The sequence below is a fragment of the Nuphar pumila genome, chromosome 9, assembly GCF_984573655.1.
Source record: "Nuphar pumila chromosome 9, dmNupPumi1.hap1.1, whole genome shotgun sequence".
Lineage (NCBI taxonomy): Eukaryota > Viridiplantae > Streptophyta > Magnoliopsida > Nymphaeales > Nymphaeaceae > Nuphar > Nuphar pumila.
The window spans coordinates 119,605,687-119,627,370 of NC_143257.1; the positions used below are offsets into that span (position 1 = coordinate 119,605,687).

Sequence of the window (21,684 nt, forward strand, 5' to 3'; positions counted from 1 at the left end):
TATATATATATATATATATATAAATGTATATTTTTTTTAATTTATTGATGTAAATGTAATAGGTAATGTCCTCTAGGGGCATTTTAGTTTTTTTATTTTATGTAATAGATCCTGCCCATTAGGGGCAGTTTTGTCTTTTATTTTTATTTTTTATGTGTCTTTTCTAGCCATTGGGACTAGCCCTCTTCTTCCTCCTTTGTTGTATATATATGGGAGCTCTCCCATATTTTTTCTCATGCTTCTCTTAAGCATTTGAGAGTTAATAAAATTATATTTTTTATTTTGTGCTCAGCCCTTGGTGGCTTGTGTTGTGAACTATATTGTGTTCTTGTGCTTGCCAATAGTGACTCTTATACTTTGCCCATTAGTGGCCTTGTGATTGTGCTCCTTCTCTTGTGTTCTCATTACACATAAATCATATCATAGTGAAAATTACTTGGAATTTAATAACATCCCACAAAGCCTATGACTACTAATTAAAGTCTTCATTCAACAAGCGCTAGATGTAAAAGGGAACCAACTAATAATAAGATTACCAATGCCCTTTTTGAAATATTTTAGAATGATGGAGCAAACTCACAATTAAAACCCGATTATCAAGTCAAATATTGGACTTTCCAACCTGTAGATTAGTAAGAGAAATTTTATCTGTAACCTATGTCACACAAATAGTCCATTTTAGACTTCTCTTCTGTACCCCCTTATATGTGTTAGCCATACTGGAAATTTCATAAAAATAGCCATAGCCCCATGTTCACAGCTGTATCCATGTGACATAGTCTGTAACTTATGGAGAATTTTGAAGAAAGTATGTGATCAAGCCTTCAACATTTTCCTTTCATAAATGAAGGGAAAATACTGAAATTCAAAGAGTATACGATCAGCACCAGAAGCCAGCTTGCAACATACTCATGGCAGTTGAAAACTCAACAATGGATAATTATAAAATAATGAAATACTCTTGCAAGTAAATGTTTTATGCAGCATTAAAAAAAAGAAAAAAAAATGCTCAAATAAAAAATACAAGCTATCTTGTAAGAACTTTGGCTGAATGAAGATCCACAAATTCATGAAATGCTTTCAATGCAAAACTCCTCAAGTCAAGAATTCTTTCATCTTCAAGAATACTATATGAAAGATGCAAAAAAAGGAAAATTGTTGAATAGAAGGAAGTAAAAAGAGAACTGTTACAGAAAATTTTAGGATTGATCAGCATAGGAACCAAAGAAACATCATGCAGCAATGCAACTGCCTATCCATCTATGACTGATTGTGGTCAGAGTGTGTACTTGTAGGACGGGCAGCAACAGTGGCAGAATCAAGCATCAACCACCACGGGACAAAGAGCACTACCAGGACTTTATTAGTTCTAAGAAGCAATCATATATGACGAGTAATATTACTCCACTAAATTCTCCAAGTTACAACTTACAGCATGTTGGGACCATTGGTCATCTTTGTTGATGCTTAAACCTTCTCTTGCAGCTACCTCAGCATCAGCCATTCTGCCAAGCTCCAGTAAAGGAAAAGAAAGCATTCCGTATATGTAACTCGCTCGTTTATTTTCTGGCAAAGCCTATAGACAATTTAAACCTTTTGTTAAATTAGCAAAGCTAATATTTTCTCAACAGATATAAATAAAGATGAATTCACCTGAAGAAATGAAATGCACAGTCGTCCCCTTACTAAAAAACTCTAATCATAAACTGAAGTAAAAAATAATGAAATGAAGATAGAATTTCTTGTTAAGTTGCATAGTTTTTAAATTGCTTTTCTAAAGGTAGAGTAGCTAGAAGACTTGCATAACATCAACCTAAGCACAAATTAAGGCATTCATAAGGTAAACATGGAATGTCTTGATAGTTGCAGGGTGTTAAAGTACTTATTTAAAGCTAGAAACTTAGAATAGCCAGAGCACTTGCATATCATCAACCATAGCACAAGCTCCAAAATCTCAATAAGATGGGCAAGTCAACATGGAAAGAAATGGTATAAGTTTTCAAGATCATACTATTGAAGACTTGGTGTCGCATTAAAAGTAGGGCTTCAAATATCACATGCAGTTCTCTTAAATTCTTGAAAAACACAAAAAGATAGGCATCTTCACATGCATACTCAGTATGGCTTGGCCAAGATCTATGCCCATGCAACTAGATTCAAGGTTGTTGTTTAGGCAAATGGCAACATCTATTTCTCCATGTAGAGCTCTTTTTGCTATATTCATTGTTTTTTGAGTGACTCCTCATTATTTTTCGTAACATTTTTTAACATTTATCCTGTGTAATGAAATTATTTTCTTTACAACATGTGTGTGTGTGTGTGTGTGGGGGGGGGGGGGGGGGGGGGGGAGAGGAAAGGTTAGATGGAGAATCTAAAATGTTCTTTGTGGCTCTAGCTTGGAAATCACAAAGGATGCTGTAGAAGAAGTCAAATAGGTAAACTAACAGACCAAATAAAATGCAATATGCAATAACATATTTGTACATACCCTTCCATAAATTTAAAATAAATTCTCAACCAAGGAAAGCTGATGATATAAAAGAACTCAAATATGTAAATTAACACAAGGAAGGAGCGATGCATTAACAATTTTGTAGATAATCTTTCATAAACTTAAATAATTTTTCAACCAAGGACACAGTTCAAAGTAGATTAGAGATCACCTGTTCAACTAGGTACAAGGAAAAATCAGGTCGCGCCAAGTAGAAGCATATAATTTGGGCCCTCTTCAAAGATACCAGGTCCCTTGGGTACTTCTTTATTAGCTGAAATAATATAGTATAGATTTAGTTGTGTTAAAAAAAAAAAACATAAGCTTGGCTGTGAGTGTATCATGCTTCAATTGCATAGAAAATAACCATTAAAGTATTTGATGGAAATAACCCTCACCCATGAAAGGTGCAGTCAAATTCCAAGTTCCTAAAACAAAAATGAATGGATGTGGTTCCATCAAGACAGTCATATTGAACACAATAATCTCCAACATGCTTGCTACTAGCAGCAAGTATGCAATTTCTGTATCTGTGTTAGAGTTGTCAGAGAGACCAAGTGAAGTACACACTCAACACTAGCTAACATAAACATACTGCTTATAGAGTTGTATATCGTGTGGCCAAATATTTGGCTTCAAGGCTGCACTAGAGTCTAGAAGATCTTATGTGGTTTTTACATTCTAACAAATATTAGACACCAAGAAGAATCAATAAACCTATAAAAATATATGATGAAGAATACATCTTAAAGAGTTAAAATAACGTGAAAGAGCTAGTGAACATCAGTAGCAAAATATCAAGGTCCCAACTCAATGAAATATGTGTTAGGCCTACCAGGGGCAGTTTGGTCATTCCACCCATCAAGGGCAACAGCATGATTTTGCGCATAGGTAGCTACTTCAGAATATGTTCAGATTAAGAGTTTCTTGCTGTTATTCTAAGTTAATCATGCTTGGATACTTGTTGCAATGTTGGTGTTAGTGTCTTTAAGAGTTTTAACTGTAATTGGAATTGTTACCTTAAGGGGTTGTTTGTTACAACAAGCCAGGGCAGAACGCCCTTTGCCATGAAAGAGGGCAAACAATCGGCCCCTAAGAGTCTTAGTCGTAACTAAAGGGTGGGCAATGGGGTGGCCCGATGGCCAAGCCGACCCGGCCCGCCATGGGCCGGGTTTGGGCCAAGGTTTTAGGCCTGGGCCCATTAGGTACCGGGCCGAAACCCGGCCCGTTATATATGTGGGCCGGGCCAATGGGCCTGAATTATTTATTAATTTTTTAATAATATAAAAATTAAAAAACTTAACTATTGCATAGTAACTTGGTAACTATTACTATTTACCTAATTAGTTGCATTCATTTTATGAAAACTATAAAGATAATTAATTGGGTGCATGGGAAGTTGGGAACTTGTTAATTATTACTATTTACAAATGGATTTGGGCCAGGCCGGACCCAGCCCGCTTCACATTGGCCTGTTGGGCCAATGGTCCGGGCCATGGGCTGCTCTTCAAACCCGAACCAGTTAAGAACCGGGTCATCTCCGGGCCGGGCCGCACTTAAAGCCCGGTGGGCCTAGCTCAAAACGGGGTCGGGCCGGGCCGATGCCCACCTCTAGTTGTAACGGGAGTCCAACCCTATTAAGGATTCCTAACCTGAACTGAAAAAGAGACCATGTACAGCATCTAACCCTCCTATTCCAACCAACCATTATTGATTTTCAATATGTGCATAGAAAAGTAGTTGAGGAATACAGTAAGATGTGTTAAAATATTATGTCTCTTTTAACTGTAAACTGAAATACCCATCAGGGGTATTTCAGTCCTTTTACTCAATAGGTGTCAGCCACCCTAATGAGCTAACATTTTTACTTTTTCTTTTTTTATTTACTTTTGCTTTATACACTTTTTTTTCTTTTTGACTGTTGTGAAAGGGACAGCTCCATATAGCTGTTGGAGCTGCCCCCAACAGTTACAAATGTGACCGTTGGGTGCAGCTCCAACAGTCATATTGAGCTGCACCTGTGGCTTCTTTTTGCATTATAAATAGGCCTTAGTGGCCCTTGTAAACATATTTTTTTTTGTGAGTGCATATGCAATATTGTAAAGCCCCTCTTGGGAACTTATGAATTGAAGTTCATTTTGTTTCATGCTGTTGTGCATGTGTATCCGTGCCTTCGTGCACTTGTGAGTGTTCTCCTTTGTGCCTTTGTGCACTCTTTGTATTTCTTGTATTGTGGTGTTACACACAATCTCTTTTTGTAGAGATTTTCACATGGTATCAGAGCAAGGTTGTTTGGAAAAAGAAATTTGTGTGATTCTTCTCAATATCAAGTGCCTCGAAAAACGTGCCTTCAACTTTTTGGTGATTGGAGTGGAGGCACTTCTTCATTCAATATTTTAGAAGATTACTACAACAAGAAAGATTTAAAATCTTATTGTGGTACGTATTCTTTTTTTTCTTCTTTCCTCTCTAATGGGTGAGAAAGACTCCCATTTTTCTCTTGGTTTCAAGCTAAATGACTCAAATTATCATGTGTGGGCCGGAAATATGGAAGCTCACATCAAAGGGAAAGGGCTTTGGGGTTACATTCAAGGCTCGATTCCGGAACCCGAGCCTAAAATTACTTTGGTTAAAGAAAGAGAAATCAAAATCCTTGAGGGAGATGAAAGAACTAATGCTCTTGAGGAATATAGTAGGAAACATGAGCAATGGGAAATGAAGAATTTTAAGATCTTGTCTTGGATTTTCTCTTCCGTTGAGACAAGGATTAATGCCAACATTATAAAGTTTAAAAAGGCTTCTCAAGCGTGGGAGTATCTTGAGAAGATGTATACTTCTAGGGACTTGTCCCATAAGTATTATCTTCAAAAGAGAGCGTTAACTCTTGTTCAAGGTGATATGTCTATAAGAGAGTATTTTGCGAAACTCTCTTCAATTTGGGATGAGCTTGCCATGCTTTAACCTAAGTGGAGTTGATGCAACTGCGTTGGAGGAGGAGTGAAAACCAATGGCCCACCGTGAATCGGTGGGGCTGAACTTCTTTATTAACTCAGAAATGTCCAATAAAACAATGGGAATATGCAATAACAGTAAGGAAGAAGTAAAGGGAAAACAACAATCAAATAGAGAAAAGAAAACTGCAGAAGAGAAAGTCGGCTGGATTGTTTTAATCTTCAATGCCTTTCACGCAACCCTAGACAGCCTCTTAAAGATTGTTTACTGGACCGGGTCGTGGATCCAGGTTTGGATCCGACCCACGATCTGGTTCAGTCTTCCTTTGCAGTTGGTTCTGGGGCGTGCGAGCTCCACCACGCCTGACGTAGGTGCGCAGGGGTCCCTCCCTGCGTCGTGGCTCCGTCCCTGCAGGTGAGTCATCTTCACGGGGTCTTTCATCTGCCCTGTGTGGTGGATCGAGTGGCACGCTGGGCCCAATCGGGTCCTGCCCTGCATCATTCTCCCCTGGTTGGGAAGAAGTCGGCTCTGTCGACTTGTTGTTGCCACAGTAAGCATATAGATCAGCCACGTTAAAAATAGGAGAAATATGCCAATCATCGGGCAACTCAAGGAGGTAAGCATTCGAACCTAATCGCTGGAGGATCCTAAAGGGGTCATACTTCTTAGGACTTAATTTGCTATAGGTACCGACGGGAAAACGCTCTGGACGCAGGTACACCCAGACAAGTTAATCGACCTCGAAATGGACATCACGACGACCCTGATCTACGAAAGCTTTGTAGGTCGCGTAGCTTTCAACAAGTTTGGTCCAGACTTGTCTGTGAATGTCACGCATATATTCAACGGCATCAAAGGCATCCGGAGCTGGAGCTGAGAGATCTGACACGGGGGCGAGGTCAACGACATGGGTGGGAGACCGACCATACACTACTTGGAACGGGGATTTACCAGTGGACCGGTTAATGGAGTTGTTATAGGCGAACTCAGCTTGAGGCAGAACGAGATCCCAAGTTTTGACATTTTCACCCACTAAGCTCCGTAATAAATTTCCTAAGGTGCGGTTCACGACTTCGGTTTGGCCATCAGTCTGGGGGTGATACGCGCTACTGAACTGGAGCTTAGTTTTCAACAGGGCCCATAACGATTTCCAAAAGTGGCTCATAAAACGCGTGTCGCGATCGGAAGTGATTGTGTGAGGTAGACCGTGGAAACGGGCAACATCTTTGAAATAATATGAAGCGACTAAAGAGGCATCGGTGATGCGTTTGCACGGAATAAAGATAGCCATTTTGGAGAACCGGTCAACAACGACTAAAATTGAATCAAAACGACGTGGTGTACGGGGAAGGCCCACGATAAAATCCATGGACACATGCTCCCACGGTCGTTTAGGAATGGGTAACGGGGTGTACAGACCACTATTCTGACGATGACCTTTGGACACTTGACACACATGACAGCCTTGGATAAACTTGACAACATCTTTGCGCATTTTGGGTCAAAAGTATCGTTCATCTAAGAGAGCGAACGTCTTATCATGCCCGAAATGCCCTGCTAACCCTCCTTCATGTAATTCAGAAATCAACTGAAGCCTGAGGGAGAAATTGGGGACACATAATTGGTTACCACGGAAGAGGTAACCATTATGAATACAAAAACGGGGGTCAAGGTTGCGAGTGGAGGAGGTGCACCCTTCCCAGACTTTGTGAAAATCAGGGTCCGTAGGGTATAACTCTTTGCATTGTTCAAAACCTATGACCTGCACTGACATAGTCATCAACAGGCTGTTCTTCCTACTAAGAGCGTCAGCCACCTTGTTCAGGGTACCCGATTGATGCCGAAGCGAAAAGGTGTACTCTTGCAAGAAGCTGACCCACTTGGCATGACGAACACTCAACTTTTTCTGACTGTTCAGGTACTTCAATGCCTCATGATCCGTGTACAAGACAAATTCCTTATAAATGAGATAATGCCTCCAATAACGAAGGGCTTGTACAACGGCATAAAACTCAACATCGTAAGTGGAATATTGGCACCTGGCCTGAGTCAGCTTCTCGCTAAAGAAGGCGACAGGCCTACGATTCTGACTCAAGACGGCGCCAATCCCCACTTTAGAGGCATCACATTCAACTTCAAAGACTGCACTAAAATCGGGGAGGGCTAAGACAGGGGCACTGGTCATTTTGTCCTTGATGATCGTAAAGGCTTTGCTAGCCGCTGGCGTCCAATGAAAGCTAGTACCTTTTAGGCACTCCGTGATGGGGGCCATAAGGGTACTAAAATTCCTCACGAAACGTCGGTAAAAGATGGCTAACCCGTGGAAACTACGGATCTCTCCTATAGTCTTTGGGGTAGGCCAATCGACAATCGCTCGGACTTTAGCAGGGTCGGCCTTGACGCCATCAGAAGACACAATAAACCCTAAGAACACGACACTGGATGTCATAAATTCACACTTCTTGGCATTGGCATACAATTTTTCCTTTCTCAAAATATCTAAGACTTGACGCAGGTGACTCAAATGATCAGACAATGAAGAACTATAGACCAAGATGTCGTCAAAGTAGACGACAACAAACTTCCCAAGACACGGACGCAAGACTTGGGTCATCATGTTCATAAAGGTACTGGGGGCATTAGACAACCCAAACGGCATGACTAACCACTCGTACAATCCATCACGTGTCTTAAATGCCGTTTTCCACTCGTCTCCCTCGCGTATACGAATCTGATGATATCCGCTTTTTAAATCAATTTTAGAGAAAATGGAGGCACCGGATAACATATCAAACATATCATCTAAACGAGGAATGGGAAAACGGTATTTGACTGTGATGCGATTGATCGCACGGCTATCGACACACATGCGCATGGACCCATCTTTCTTAGGAGTGAGTAAGGCAGGAACGGCACAAGGACTAACACTCTCACGAATGAAACCCTTTTGCAGTAATTCCTGAACCTGTCTTAACAACTCAGTGTGCTCGGAGGGGTTCATGCGATAAGCGGGAAGGTTGGGTAGACTCGACCCATGCACAAAATCAATGGCATGCTGAACCACCCTTGTCGAAGGTAATCCATCAGGAAGGTCATCCGGCATAACGTCGCGGAATTCCGCAAGAAGAGGGGCAACATCCGCGGGAATGGACACATGCGAACTCATCACTGGCTTAGCCACCAGGGCATAACAATAGCCATCTTCCTGGCAGTGGTCCAGGAAAAGCCGGTACGAGAGGCCTGCGAGTCGGGGGACTCGCTCGGGTTTGTCAACTGTGGGGAAACCTGTCTCCCGGATAGGTAGAAGGACGATCTTATGGCCGTTAAAGATAAAAGAGTAAGTGTTCTTGCGGCCATCGTGAGTGGTCTGGCGATCAAACTGCCAGGGACGTCCCAAAAGAATGTGACACGCATGCATAGGGGCCACATCACACCACACCTCATCGTGGTAGTGTTCCCCCATGGAAAACCGGACTAGGCAACGCTGAGTGATGGGAACCTCATTTCCTTTCTTGAACCAGGCCATCTTATAAGGTTGGGACAACTTTTCGGTGTTGAGATTCAAGGTAGACACCACACTCTCAGATACCATGTTCTCACATGCTCCGGTGTCAATGATGACATCACAAGCGTGACCTTCACAGTTGCATCGGGTCCTAAAAATGTTATTCCTTAGCCATTTCGATGGGGTCAATTCTCGGGGTGTGGTCAACACATGACGGATGGACAACAAACTTTCGACGTTGCCGTCGAACTCTATAACTCCCCGCTCATCCTCAACCTCCACTAATGAATTGTCCTCACTATCACTCTCACTTGCAGACTCGACAATCCCTTCAACCAGATGGGTGTTCTTGCTCACGGTCGGACATTTGGACGCGACATGTCCTAACTCTTGACACCTAAAGCAACGAAGGGTCGACTCAGTAGGTTTGGTTTTGGACCGGGTGTGGAAAGCTGGACCTGACTGGTCAGGTTTGCTAAGGTCGGTCCTAGGTTTTGAATCACTAGGGGAGCTTGCTCCCCTGGTTGGGAAACTCGGCTTGGGTCGGCTAGAGGGCTCATTACGGGTCGCCCGATATTCCTGCCTCCGCTTCAGCTTGTCCTCGATGTTCATGGCATAACTGTTGGCTTGATCTAATGTTTCGACTGTGACACAACTAAAATCATCAGAGATAGCAGGGCGGAGACCCGAAATGTACCTCGTGACCTGCTGACGAGCTGTTTCCTCGATCTGCACACGCAAGGAAAGACGATGGAACTCCGCGGTGTACTCTGCTACAGTTCGGGAACCTTGGCGCAGGGTCAGGTATTCCTTGTAGGCTCGTTCGGCGTGATCCGAAGGCACGAACTTTGACTGCATCAGTCTTTGCATTTCCTCCCACGACTGTACGCGCTCTAATCCCTGCCGCTCCCTTGATCGTTGTAGTTCCACCCACCATGTCTGTGCTAGGCCCCTCAATCGTGTAGAGGCTAACGAGACACGACGATGTTCAGCAACTGTGTGATAATCGAAGAAGAACTGCACGGCATAAGACCAGTCGAAAAACTGCTCTGCGTCGAATCGCCCCGCAAACTCCGGAAGATCCAATTTCACGCCATAGGTGGAAGAGTGGTCTGGGGGTCTCTGTTGTCGCGGTTCCACCATTCCTGCAGGATGCTCGTTCCAGAAAATGTCGGCGTCCCAAGCTGCTTCATTGCCCATATGGTGGTATTGTTCGCCGGGATGCTGGTGCTGTCGAACTCTCCTGATGGGGGGTCGGTGGTCAGGGCGCGCCGGTTCCTGCTGACATTGCCTCGGTTGGGTTTGCCCGTGGGCGGGCACCATCTGCGGCCGATATTGTGGTACTGGAATGACGGGAAGTCCAAGGTTCGGGGGAAGGTTCGGTTGAGGTTCTGGTTCCGGACGGGTAGAATTGGTATAATATGGTTGTGGGTTAGGAATATGATGTTGGGCTAGATATTGGGTTGGGTTTTGGGTAAGGTTTGGGTAAACAGGTTGATTTGGGTTTGGGTTTGGGTATGGGTATGGGTATGGGCCTTGGTGGGTATATGGATGGGCTGACTCGCCCGATGGAATGTGAATCGGGCCCACTCCTATACTACTCGTCGGACCCAGATATGGATGGGAGGGATCGAGGTTCGAGTTTTGGGGATAATAGGCTTGGTCTGAACTCGATCCCCGATCCAAGAGATTATGGGTCTGGTTCTGACCCGGCTCAAATCCAAACTGGAGCTCCGTCCGGGTCCAATATGGGTCTGGGTCGGTATTGGATTCGTTTTGGGGTTCGAAATTAATGGGTTGGGTTTGGTTCGGGATGAACCGCGAACCAAACCCAATTGGATTGGCTGGGTAAGGGGGTTCGGATCCCGGACCCGCTCCCAGGGACCCAAAGGATGGTCCCCGAAATACAGGCCTGGGTCCTGCTAAAAACTGTTCCGGCCCGGACCCTCTCGGGTTCGGACCCATCCACACGGGTCCACCAGGTTCCGCCCGCTGGTTGGTCATCGCAATGCTTCTGCGTGCGGGACCAGGAGGGAGAAACAGCTCTTTCCGGGGTCGGGCCGCTGCGCTGGGGCTCGCAGCGGGGTCCTGCGTGTTGCTGGGTTCTTGCGGACCCAATCCTACCTGCGGCAGACCCACAGGAAACCGAGCCCTGGTCTGGGGTGCACTCGGACCAAAATTTGCGGCAGGACCCGGCGTGTCGCTGGGTTCCTGCAGGCCCAGCCCTGCCGGCGGCATAGCCCCCATGACTCGAGGCCAGGGCAATACTGCACCAACGACGTGGGATTGCCCTGTCCTAACTTCTTGGTTCAGATGGGGGGTACCTGCTGCGTGTGACGCCGTGGCTGTCGAACCTGGGAATGGAGGAGGAAATGTTGGTTGTGGGGCAGCAACACCGTCGGGTTGACAGGACGTCGGCTGGACTGCTGCCGCGTCTGCTACGACCTTCAGTGCACCCTCCAGTCTTTGCCTTGAGGTTGCAGTGGGATCCACCGGCGACTCAAGGGCAGCGACTCGGCCTTCGACCCCATCAAGTCGCCGGGATATGGTTGCCACGTCCCGACTGATACGCAACACATTTTCTTGTATTTTTGTCAACACCTCCATGACACGCAACATTGGGTCTTCGTTGCTCGCCTCCTCACGCGCTTCGCCTTGTACCGGATCGGTTCCCTCCTCAAGAGCCATACCGCTGATGAAGTTGGAACGCCCGCAGCTCTGATACCACTTTGATGCAACTGCGTTGGAGGAGGAGTGAAAACCAATGGCCCACCGTGAATCGGTGGGGCTGAACTTCTTTATTAACTCAGAAATGTCCAATAAAACAATGGGAATATGCAATAACAGTAAGGAAGAAGTAAAGGGAAAACAGCAATCAAATAGAGAAAAGAAAACTGCAGAAGAGAAAGTCGGCTGGATTGTTTTAATCTTCAATGCCTTTCACGCAACCCTAGACAGCCTCTTAAAGACTGTTTACTGGATCGGGTCGTGGATCCAGGTTTGGATCCGACCCACGATCCGGTTCAGTCTTCCTTTGCAGTTGGTTCTGGGGCGTGCGAGCTCCACAACGCCTGACGTAGGTGCGCAGGGGTCCCTCCCTGCGTCGTGGCTCCGTCCCTGCAGGTGAGTCATCTTCACGGGGTCTTTCATCTGCCCTGTGTGGTGGATCGAGTGGCACGCTGGGCCCAATCGGGTCCTGCCCTGCATCAGGAGTGGAGAAGCCATAGAGCTTCGTCATAAGCAATTAGAAGAAGACCGATTCTTCAATTTTTTGAATGGGCTAAGGCCCGAGTTTGAGCAAATAAGATCTCTCCTATCCTCTTTTACCTCTCCTTCTCTTGAAGATGTTTTAACTAAATTAAGTGGAGAGGAAACCCGTATGGGCATTAGCAAGCAAAATCCTAGTGTGCTTGCAATGTCCACAAATCAAGAAGAATGTGATGGTGTTAATGTCGTTTCTAGACCCGGTAACAATTTAAGAACATATAGACCTCCTCATTTTAAGAATCAAAATCAAGGAGGAAGAAGAGATTATAGCAAAATCTCGTGTCACTTTTGCAAAGAACCGGGTCATATCAAACCGGTTTGCCCAAAATGGAAGAAACTTCTAGCAATGGCAACTACATCTCAACCATCCAAAGAGGAATCTTCAAAAGAAGCTCTATCTCTCAATCAAATTGTGGAGGCTCTTCAACCTCTTCTAAAGGGAGCTATTTCCGGTGCCGCCGTATCCACCTCTTCTCCTCCAGGTAAAACTTCTTGGCTCTTAGATTCAGGTGCATCCTTTCATATGACTCCAAACATTTCATCTCTTTCCGAGTATTCTAAAAATGTGTCACCTTCTTTTGTTTCGACCGTGGATGGTACTTCTCTAGAAATTAAGGGAATTGGAAATTTTAAAACCCAAAACTTCTTTATTCCAAAAATTAGACTTATACCAAAATTAAATTTAAACTTGTTTTCCGTTTCTCAACTCACGGACCTTGGGTGTAACATTCAATTCTCATCTAATAAATGTTTAATACAGGATCACCGGTCCGGGAGATTGATTGGGGAAGGCTCTAGAAAAGGAGACTTGTACTATGTGGACTTTCTTCAAATTCCTAAAAACACCTTTTGTAATGTGGCCCAACATAAAGACATAAATGTTTGGCACAAGAGACTTGGTCATCCCAACATTACCAAGTTATCCTATCTACATTTTGTTAAAGATCTTTGTAAAAATACTTTATCTTGTAATGATTGTATTCTTGGAAAAATGAGAAGTATACCTTTTGAACCAAGAACTATGTTTAGTACTAAACCTTTTGAAATTATTCACTCGAATGTTTAGGGACCGGCACCTGTCATATCCAAAGGTGGTTTTGCTTACTATGTGATTTTTGTAGATGATTTCTCACGATATTGTTGGATACATTTTCTCAAACATAAGCATGAAGTTTTTTCATGTTTTAAAACATATCATATGATGATTAAAAATCAATTTAATAGTAATTTAAAGATATTTAGAACTGATTCCGGAGGTGAATATCTCTCTAATGAGTTTAAGAAATATCTTGAGGATTGTGGCATTGTCCATCAAAGATCGTACCCTAAGACCCCACAACAAAATGGTTTGGCCGAAAGAAAGCATAGGCATATCATTGAAACCACTAGAACCCTTCTCATTTCCCAAAATATTCCTAAAAATTTTTGGGCCGAAGCGACTCGTGCTTCCGTCTATCTTATCAACCGACTTCCATCCAAAAATTTAGATAAAATTTCTCCCTTTGAGATTCTATATGAAAAAGAACCTGATTATAATAGGTTGAGAGTTTTTTGTTGTAAGTGCTTTGTTCTTATCGATAAAAATGATAAACTTTCACCAAAAGCCATTCCTTGTGCTTTCCTTGGCTATTCGGAAACTCAAAAAGGATTTCGATGTTATGACTCTAAGAATGATAAATTATATGTTTCAAGGAATGTAACTTTTTTGGAAAATGATAGTGGTTTTGAAAAAAATGAATCTCATTTAGAAAATGCCGATTACTCATTTCTTTTTGACCTTTTATCTAAGGATGATGATATCTCTAGTGATGATGAATCAACATATAATAGTGAAAATGAAATGGTTGTGATCAACAATAACTCTAACCCTTCTACCCCTCAAGAAGAAAATGTATCTAGAGTGTTAAAATGTATCATTCAACATTTGTAATATTATATATATTTTATATATATAAAGTATAATACATATTCATATATGGTATATATGCATATGTATTATCCTAATTATATATATAAAATATATATTTCTCTATTTATAGGCATAGGGGTAGTTTAGACATTTCCAGTTTTACGCATATTCCATTTGGAATATGTTTGTAATTTTATCTTTTATTTTATTTTTTATTTTTTCCTTTTTCGTGGTTTGCGCAACCTAGGGTGGCTCTCCTTTCTTGTGTTATAAATAGGGGTCTCCCCCTTTGTATTTTCTTATCCTTGAGGGAGCTTATGCTCCATTGTAATGGGGTTTTTACCCCTTGTCCATTATTTCTTCAATGATATGCAACTTATGACTTTATGTCATATTTTTCCCTTTTTATGGGTTTTATGGGTTAGCACATTATGTGCTTGTGTTGTTTTCCTTTAATGGGTATATTTGCACTTCACGTGCATAAGTATGGGTTCATTATTGAACCCAATGTATTCCAACTCACTTTCTAACATGGTATCAGAGCCCGGTTGAGATCGAGTTGCTCTTTGGTGCATCGGGAAGCGTGGTGTTCAAGAATTTTAAAGAAAAATGGTGAAGTATTCATTTCTCTCTATTGTTTTTCTTATAGTTATTCGGTATGCATTCTATTTCTTTGAAGTATTGTATGAAGAATTTAATATGTTCTTTGTTTTTTATGTGTGCTCTTTGTCATTAAGTCCTTTTATAAAAATTTGAGTTACTTGCTACTCCATTGAATCTTTTTCGTATGTTTTTCTTTGAAAATTTTTAAATGATAACTTGTTTTGCGAAAAATTAGATATATGATTGCTCAAAACTTGATTTAATCGGTCGGTAAAAATTTATGCCCTTTGGAAGTTTGAATCTACTTTTTAAACCTAACCTTGTTTATGAGAATACCTTTATATGAATGTTTAGTCTTTAAAGAAAGGTATGTTAAGATTAAAATGTTTGTGAAATGTAGCTTTTTTGAAAATTGTTTGTCATATATGAAAAATTCCATATTATGTTCTCTTACCCAATGTGTATGTTTTATATGAGCAACATTTAATTAAGAAAGTTTTTTTTTTATGTATAATACCGGTTGAATTAAGTTTTAAAATGGTCTTATGGAATATGGTGATTTTCTTTTCATCTTTACACTCTTAAGGATGTTTTCAACATTTAGAGAGCTCTCTCTCTTTTCAATAAGAGATATTTATATTTTTATGTTGTGTTGTCTCTTGTGGGTTTGGGTGTTTGCCCTTTTGTTTGTTCATTAGTGAATGTTGTAAGTGCTTAATGCACTCCTTGCTTTTCGGCATATTTTCATTATAAAAGTTATGGTCTTCCCTAATGTTTATTGCGTACTTATTTCATTAGGAGTAGGTAAGAATCTATTAAGTCATGTTTTTTGATAAAACTAAGAGTTTTTTAATTTTTCCCTCAATAAATGTTTAATTTTTATTTATGCCATAGTACAATCTTATTTTATCATAAGGTTTTGTTAATGAATCTATTTTGTTGGGATTTCTTCCACTTTAATGGAGTTTTCCCCTTCGTTGGGAGTTTTATTTGTGTTTAAGCTCTCCTTAAGGAGCCTTTCGGTCCCTTATAATCTTCTTGGGAGTATATACTCTTTTATGTAGATCTCATGATTGTTTATGAGTATCATTTTTAAGTTGCAATAGTAGATTTCATAAGTTTTTTGAACTTCACCATCTTTATGAATGCCTATATTGGCCTAAGTTTGTTATTTTCGAACTTCACCAACTTCACCGCTTAATTGCACCTTATATCTTTCATAGTTAAGGCTTGTTTGTTCCAAATCGGTTCGTACACATGATGTTGCTTAATATTTCATGTTATGTTTGTTGCATAATAAGCCTTTTTGGTGTACAAGACTTCTTTTGAAGATTAAGCATAATTTGTGGTTATGCAAAATTGTTTTGATGGATTATATTGGACCTTTGATTCAATTTGTTAATCGGTCCTCTTTGTAAAAAAAATTTATTTTTGGAAAATGATTTCTTATGTGTTTATTGCCCTTTTTGTGGCATTTATGTTTGTCCATCACATGTTATTTAATGCATCATTGTTTTGGCCTTATTATTGTTTTATTAGAGATGTTTGTTGAGGTGAGTTATGGGCACCTCGTGTTATATCATTTTAGATTGTCTAAATTGTCATATTATAGATGGTGGTTGAGGTGAGTTATGGGCACCTTGGGACTCTAGAATGATTTGGTATATGATCTCTAATTATGAGTGTGACACTTGTTGTTATGTCTTTTTAGATTGTCCACTTACCATATTATAGATGGTGGTTGAGGTGAGTTATGGGCACCTTGGGACTCTAGAATGATTTGATATATGAGTGTATCACTAGTTTGTTCTTGTGCCATTGATATTATGGATGCTTCTAAGTAAATGTGATGGACATATGGTATTTGAAACCTTAAATGTTTTAAGGTACTTTTAAAATCAAGATGTTTTGGGATTATAGCCCAACTTTTATTTGTTTATGAATCTTATGAGTGCATTTGCAGATTTGTGATTCCGTATGTGGTGCTCGTTGTGCACATGTGTTCTTGTGATTTTGCATAAGTATTCTAAGTGTTCTTGGTGTGTGTATGTTCACACATTTGTTCTCAAGAATTTTATTTTATCGATTATAGTATCTTGTTGAAGATATTTTTTACATGCATGTTATTGTTATGAGAATTCATTTTAAAAGGAGTATTGTTTTATTCGAGGTATTATTTTCATTACAAGTTTATTGCCTCAAAAGTCTTTTCCTTTTATGCCCATTATCTAAGTGTCATCATATGTAGACAAGAATTTTATTACACCTTCGTGTGTTTTTAGCCCTTTGTTGGCTTTTGCTCTCTTGGTCTAGTAGCTGAACACACTTGTCTTGAGTGTTTTTATATGTAGACAAGGCACGTTGATTCACACCATGGTGTGTGATTTTTAGCCTATGTTGGCGTTTGTGTCATTGTTCTAGTCGCTTAAGATGTATGCCCATGGTTGGCTTATTTCACTCATTTCAAGTGTTATCATATGTAGACAAGAGATGTATTATGTGTTAAGCCCATGGTTGGCTTATTACTCTTGTTCTAGTAGCTGAACATACTTGGTTTTAAGTGTATTTTTTACGTAGACAAGAGATACTTTTTAGTCCATGTTGGCATGTATTCTCTTGTTCTTGTCGTAGATGCACTTATTTCAAGTATTATTATATGTAGACAAGAGGTTCTTTTACACACCTTTGTGTGTGTCTTTGGCCTTTAATGGCTTTATATTCTTGATCTAGTAGCTTATACACTTGATTTATGGGTTTTGGAGGACTAATGAGGAAGATGTTTGTAATGGATAAACTATTGTTGAAATTTGCAAAATTTCATTCATGACTTGTGTTTTTCAAGCAAATCATATTTTTGATATGCATGTCATGTTGGTTTCTTAGCATTTAATCTATATATTAAGTGCTTATGGTTTTTTCCACCCTTATATGCAAAATGTGTATTAAGTATGTCTTTCATAAATGATTTTAAAACCTTGTGAACTCTTGGGTTTATTTTGCCTAAAGTATGCTTGGAGACTTTGTTTCTCTTGCTTGTCACTTCATTACATATTTGAAGCATGTTCATTAATGAGTTCTTTGAGTATTAATTCATTTCATGATAAGTATATGCTCTTTATGGCCTTTTTGGGCCCTCATTCAATAAAGCATATGTATTTTATGCCTCTTCGTAGGCTTCTTGTGGTATCCCTTCGTGGATCTTTTTGTTATTCCTCATTATGGGGTTATATTTGTCCAATGTTGGACCTTATGAATGCATTATGCATTCTTGCAATTTATTTTTGCATAATGTGCTTCCGCTCATTTTTTTGTTTTAACATAATGTATGATTTAGAAACTTTGGTTTTCTAAATTTTTCGTTTCATGCTAAAGTAATTATCATATTATACATAAATTTTGCACCTTGTTAGGAATGTTCCTTTTTAAGTAAAGTGCAAAGGTATTTTTTACTTGTTCTTTGTTAGTTTCTTTTCTCAGGATCTTGAAGATAAGAGAAAAGGAAGTCCCTTGGATAGAAGGTGCTCATCGATAAAGACATTGGAGGAAGATATTTACAATGGCATTCGTTCTGAAGGCTCTTGAAGCTTTGAGATTCTTCTTCTTGCCGTCTTCAACCTTTTCGTTCCCCCACGCAAAGCTTGAGGGGGGGTGTTAAAATGTATCATTCAACATTTGTAATATTATATATATTTTATATATATAAAGTATAATACATATTCATATATGGTATATATGCATATGTATTATCCTAATTATATATATAAAATATATATTTCTCTATTTATAGGCATAGGGGTAGTTTAGACATTTCCAGTTTTACGCATATTCCATTTGGAATATGTTTGTAATTTTATCTTTTATTTTATTTTTTATTTTTTCCTTTTTCGTGGTTTGCGCAACCTAGGGTGGCTCCCCAAAGAGTCGTTGGGGAGCCCCCAACGGTCACAAATGTGACCGTTGGGGGCTCCCAACGACTCCTTTGGGAGCCCCCTAAGTGGCTCCTTTCTTGTGTTATAAATAGGGGTCTCCCCCTTTGTATTTTCTTATCCTTGAGGGAGCTTATGCTCCATTGTAATGGGGTTTTTACCCCTTGTCCATTATTTCTTCAATGATATGCAACTTATGACTTTATGTCATATTTTTCCCTTTTTATGGGTTTTATGGGTTAGCACATTATGTGCTTGTGTTGTTTCCCTTTAATGGGTATACTTGCACTTCACGTGCATAAGTATGGGTTCATTATTGAACCTAATGTATTCCAACTCACTTTCTAACATAGAGAACCCATCACTTATTCGCATAAAGATAGAAGCACCTTTAGGAGTGCTATTGAACTATATAGTGAACCTAGTGAGACTATTTTCACTCATGATTCTCATCCTAGGAGAACTGAAAGAACTAGAAGGACTCCCTCTAGATTCGTATCTTTTGATTCTTTCTCTCCTAAATATCGAGCTTGTTTGAGTGTCATTCACTCTTATTTTGAACCAAAAAATTTTGGAGAAGCCAAACAATGTACTAAATGGAGAGAAGCCATGGAGAGTGAACTCAAAGCTCTTAAGAAAGCTAACACTTGGGAATTTCAATCTCTTCCCAATGGCAAGAAAACTATAGGATGCCGATGGGTGTTCAAGGTCAAGACTAAGAGTGATGGTTCTCTTGAAAGGTATAAGGCTCGTCTTGTAGCTAAAGGGTACAGTCAAGAATATGGGATTGACTATGAAGAGACATTTGCTCCAGTAGCTCGTATGGTTACTGTCAGATGTCTTATCACCATTGCTTCAATTCGAAAATGGAATATTTACCAAATGGATGTCAAAAATGCCTTTTTAAATTGAGATCTTAATGAAGAAGTTTACATGGATGCTCCACCTGGTATGGAAATCCCTAAAAATAAAGTTCTTCGTCTTCGTAAAGCTCTTTATGGACTAAAACAAGCACCCAAGGCTTGGCACAATAGGTTTAACAATGTAATGACTAAAAATGGTTTCACTTCATGCTATACTGACACTGCATTGTTTGTTAAGAAATCTGATGCAGGGATTGTTATATTATTGTTATATGTTGATGATATGTTGATGATATGTTAATAACAGGTGATGATATCAAAGGAATCAAGAGCATTAAATCTATTTTGACTTCAAAATTTGAAATGTCAGACTTAGGATTTCTGACATATTTTTTGGGAATTGAGGTTGCCTATTCTCAGAGAGGCTATTTTTTGTCTCAAACTAAACTTGCTTGTGAGATTCTTGATAGATCAGGAATCACAGATGACAAGGTCTGCGAAACTCCTGAAATAGTAGATTCGAAGATGAAGATTGATGATGGGATTCTCTTAAAAGATCCCACACCTTACCGACACCTGGTTGGATCCCTAACGTATCTCAGCATTACCAGGCCTGATATTTCTCATGCAGTACATGTTGCTAGTCAATTTCAACATGCACCTACTACAGTCCATATGAGCGTCATCCTTCGCATCATCAGATACATAAAGGGTACAATAAACAAGGGAGTATTTCTATCTTCTACGTCTGAATTAAATTTAATTGCTTATACTGACTCTGATTGGGGAGGTGACACAAATAACCGTCACTCCACCACTGGTTTTTGTATTTTTTTAGGTGAATCATTAATCTCTTGGAGATGCAAGAAGCAGTAAAAAGTATCGCTTTCATCCACCGAAGCTGAGTATAGAGCCATGGCATCTACTACCATGGAGATTGTTTGGATTCGCAACTTGTTGGAAGATATGAATATTCAAGTTCAAGGGCCCACAAAATTATGTTGTGATAATAAAAGTGCAATCTACATTGCCAAAAATCACACATTTCATAAGCGCACGAAGCATATCGAGATGGACTGCCACTATGTTCGTGAAGAATATTTAAGAAAAACCATTGACCTTCCTTATGTTACATCAGAATATCAACTGACAGACTTCTTCACTAAGGCGTTGTGTTCTCCAAGATTTAACTTCCTTCTTGGCAAACTTTCGGTCGTGACACCCTAAGTTTGAGGGGGAGTGTTAAAATATTATGTCTCTTTTAACTGTAAACTGAAATACCCATCAGGGGTATTTCAGTCCTTTTACTCAATAGGTGTCAACCACCCTAATGAGCTAACATTTTTACTTTTTCTTTTTTTATTTACTTTTGCTTTTTTCACTTTTTTTTCTTGTTGACTGTTGTGAAAGGGACAGCTCCATATAGCTGTTGGAGCTGCCCCAACAGTCATATTGAGTTGCACCTGTGGCTTCTTTTTGCATTATAAATAGGCCTTAGTGGCCCTTGTAAACATATTCTTTTTTGTGAGTGCATATGCAATATTGTAAAGCCCCTCTTGGGAACTTATGAATTGAAGTTCATTTTGTTTCATGTTGTTGTGCATGTGTAACCGTGCCTTCGTGCACTTGTGAGTGTTCTCCTTTGTGCCTTTGTGCACTCTTTGTATTTCTTGTATTGTGGTGTTACACACAATCTCTTTTTGTAGAGATTTTCACAAGATGTACCAACATGCAACTGAATACAATAGCCAACACCTCTGAGAATCAACTAATGTCTGCATGAGTGAATGTATCAAAACTAAAATCCCTTTTTGGGCTTGCATTCCCACTCTTGTTATGGTATAGCATTGTTACCAGAGTAAGAAGTGGGTGTGAGATGAAGTGTTTATGAAGCATAAGAGGAACTGAGGGACAAGTGATCATTGAATCGTGAAGAAGTAACAATAAAAAAATATAAATAAAATCTGTTTTTTCACTTAAACACATATATTTTGCCTACAAAGACCCATCATAGTAAGTTTTACAATAAAAAGACAATTTTCAAAAAGAAAAAAACTACTTTTCTATCACAAAAGGTGCATTTTCAGCGTCAGAAAAAGTTTGTTTTCATATTGGGGAAAGAGATTTCGCATAAAGTTTCAGAATTGTGAAAGAAGCGCATGGTTTCA

At 40.0% G+C, this 21,684-nt stretch overlaps 1 protein-coding gene across 2 annotated transcripts in view; it reads right to left on the reverse strand.

Moving 5' to 3' along the window:
- Positions 1–21,684, reverse strand: part of LOC149829083 (uncharacterized) — a 32,637-nt gene that overhangs the window by 9,955 nt on the left and 998 nt on the right. For both annotated transcript variants that reach the window (XM_090017276.1, XM_090017275.1), the window contains exons 4-5: positions 2,664–2,765; positions 1,433–1,576 (exon numbers count right to left, since the gene is read on the reverse strand). In XM_090017276.1, the coding sequence (XP_089873402.1) occupies positions 1,433–1,576; positions 2,664–2,765 (246 nt within the window). The remainder of the gene's footprint in view (positions 1–1,432; positions 1,577–2,663; positions 2,766–21,684) is intronic.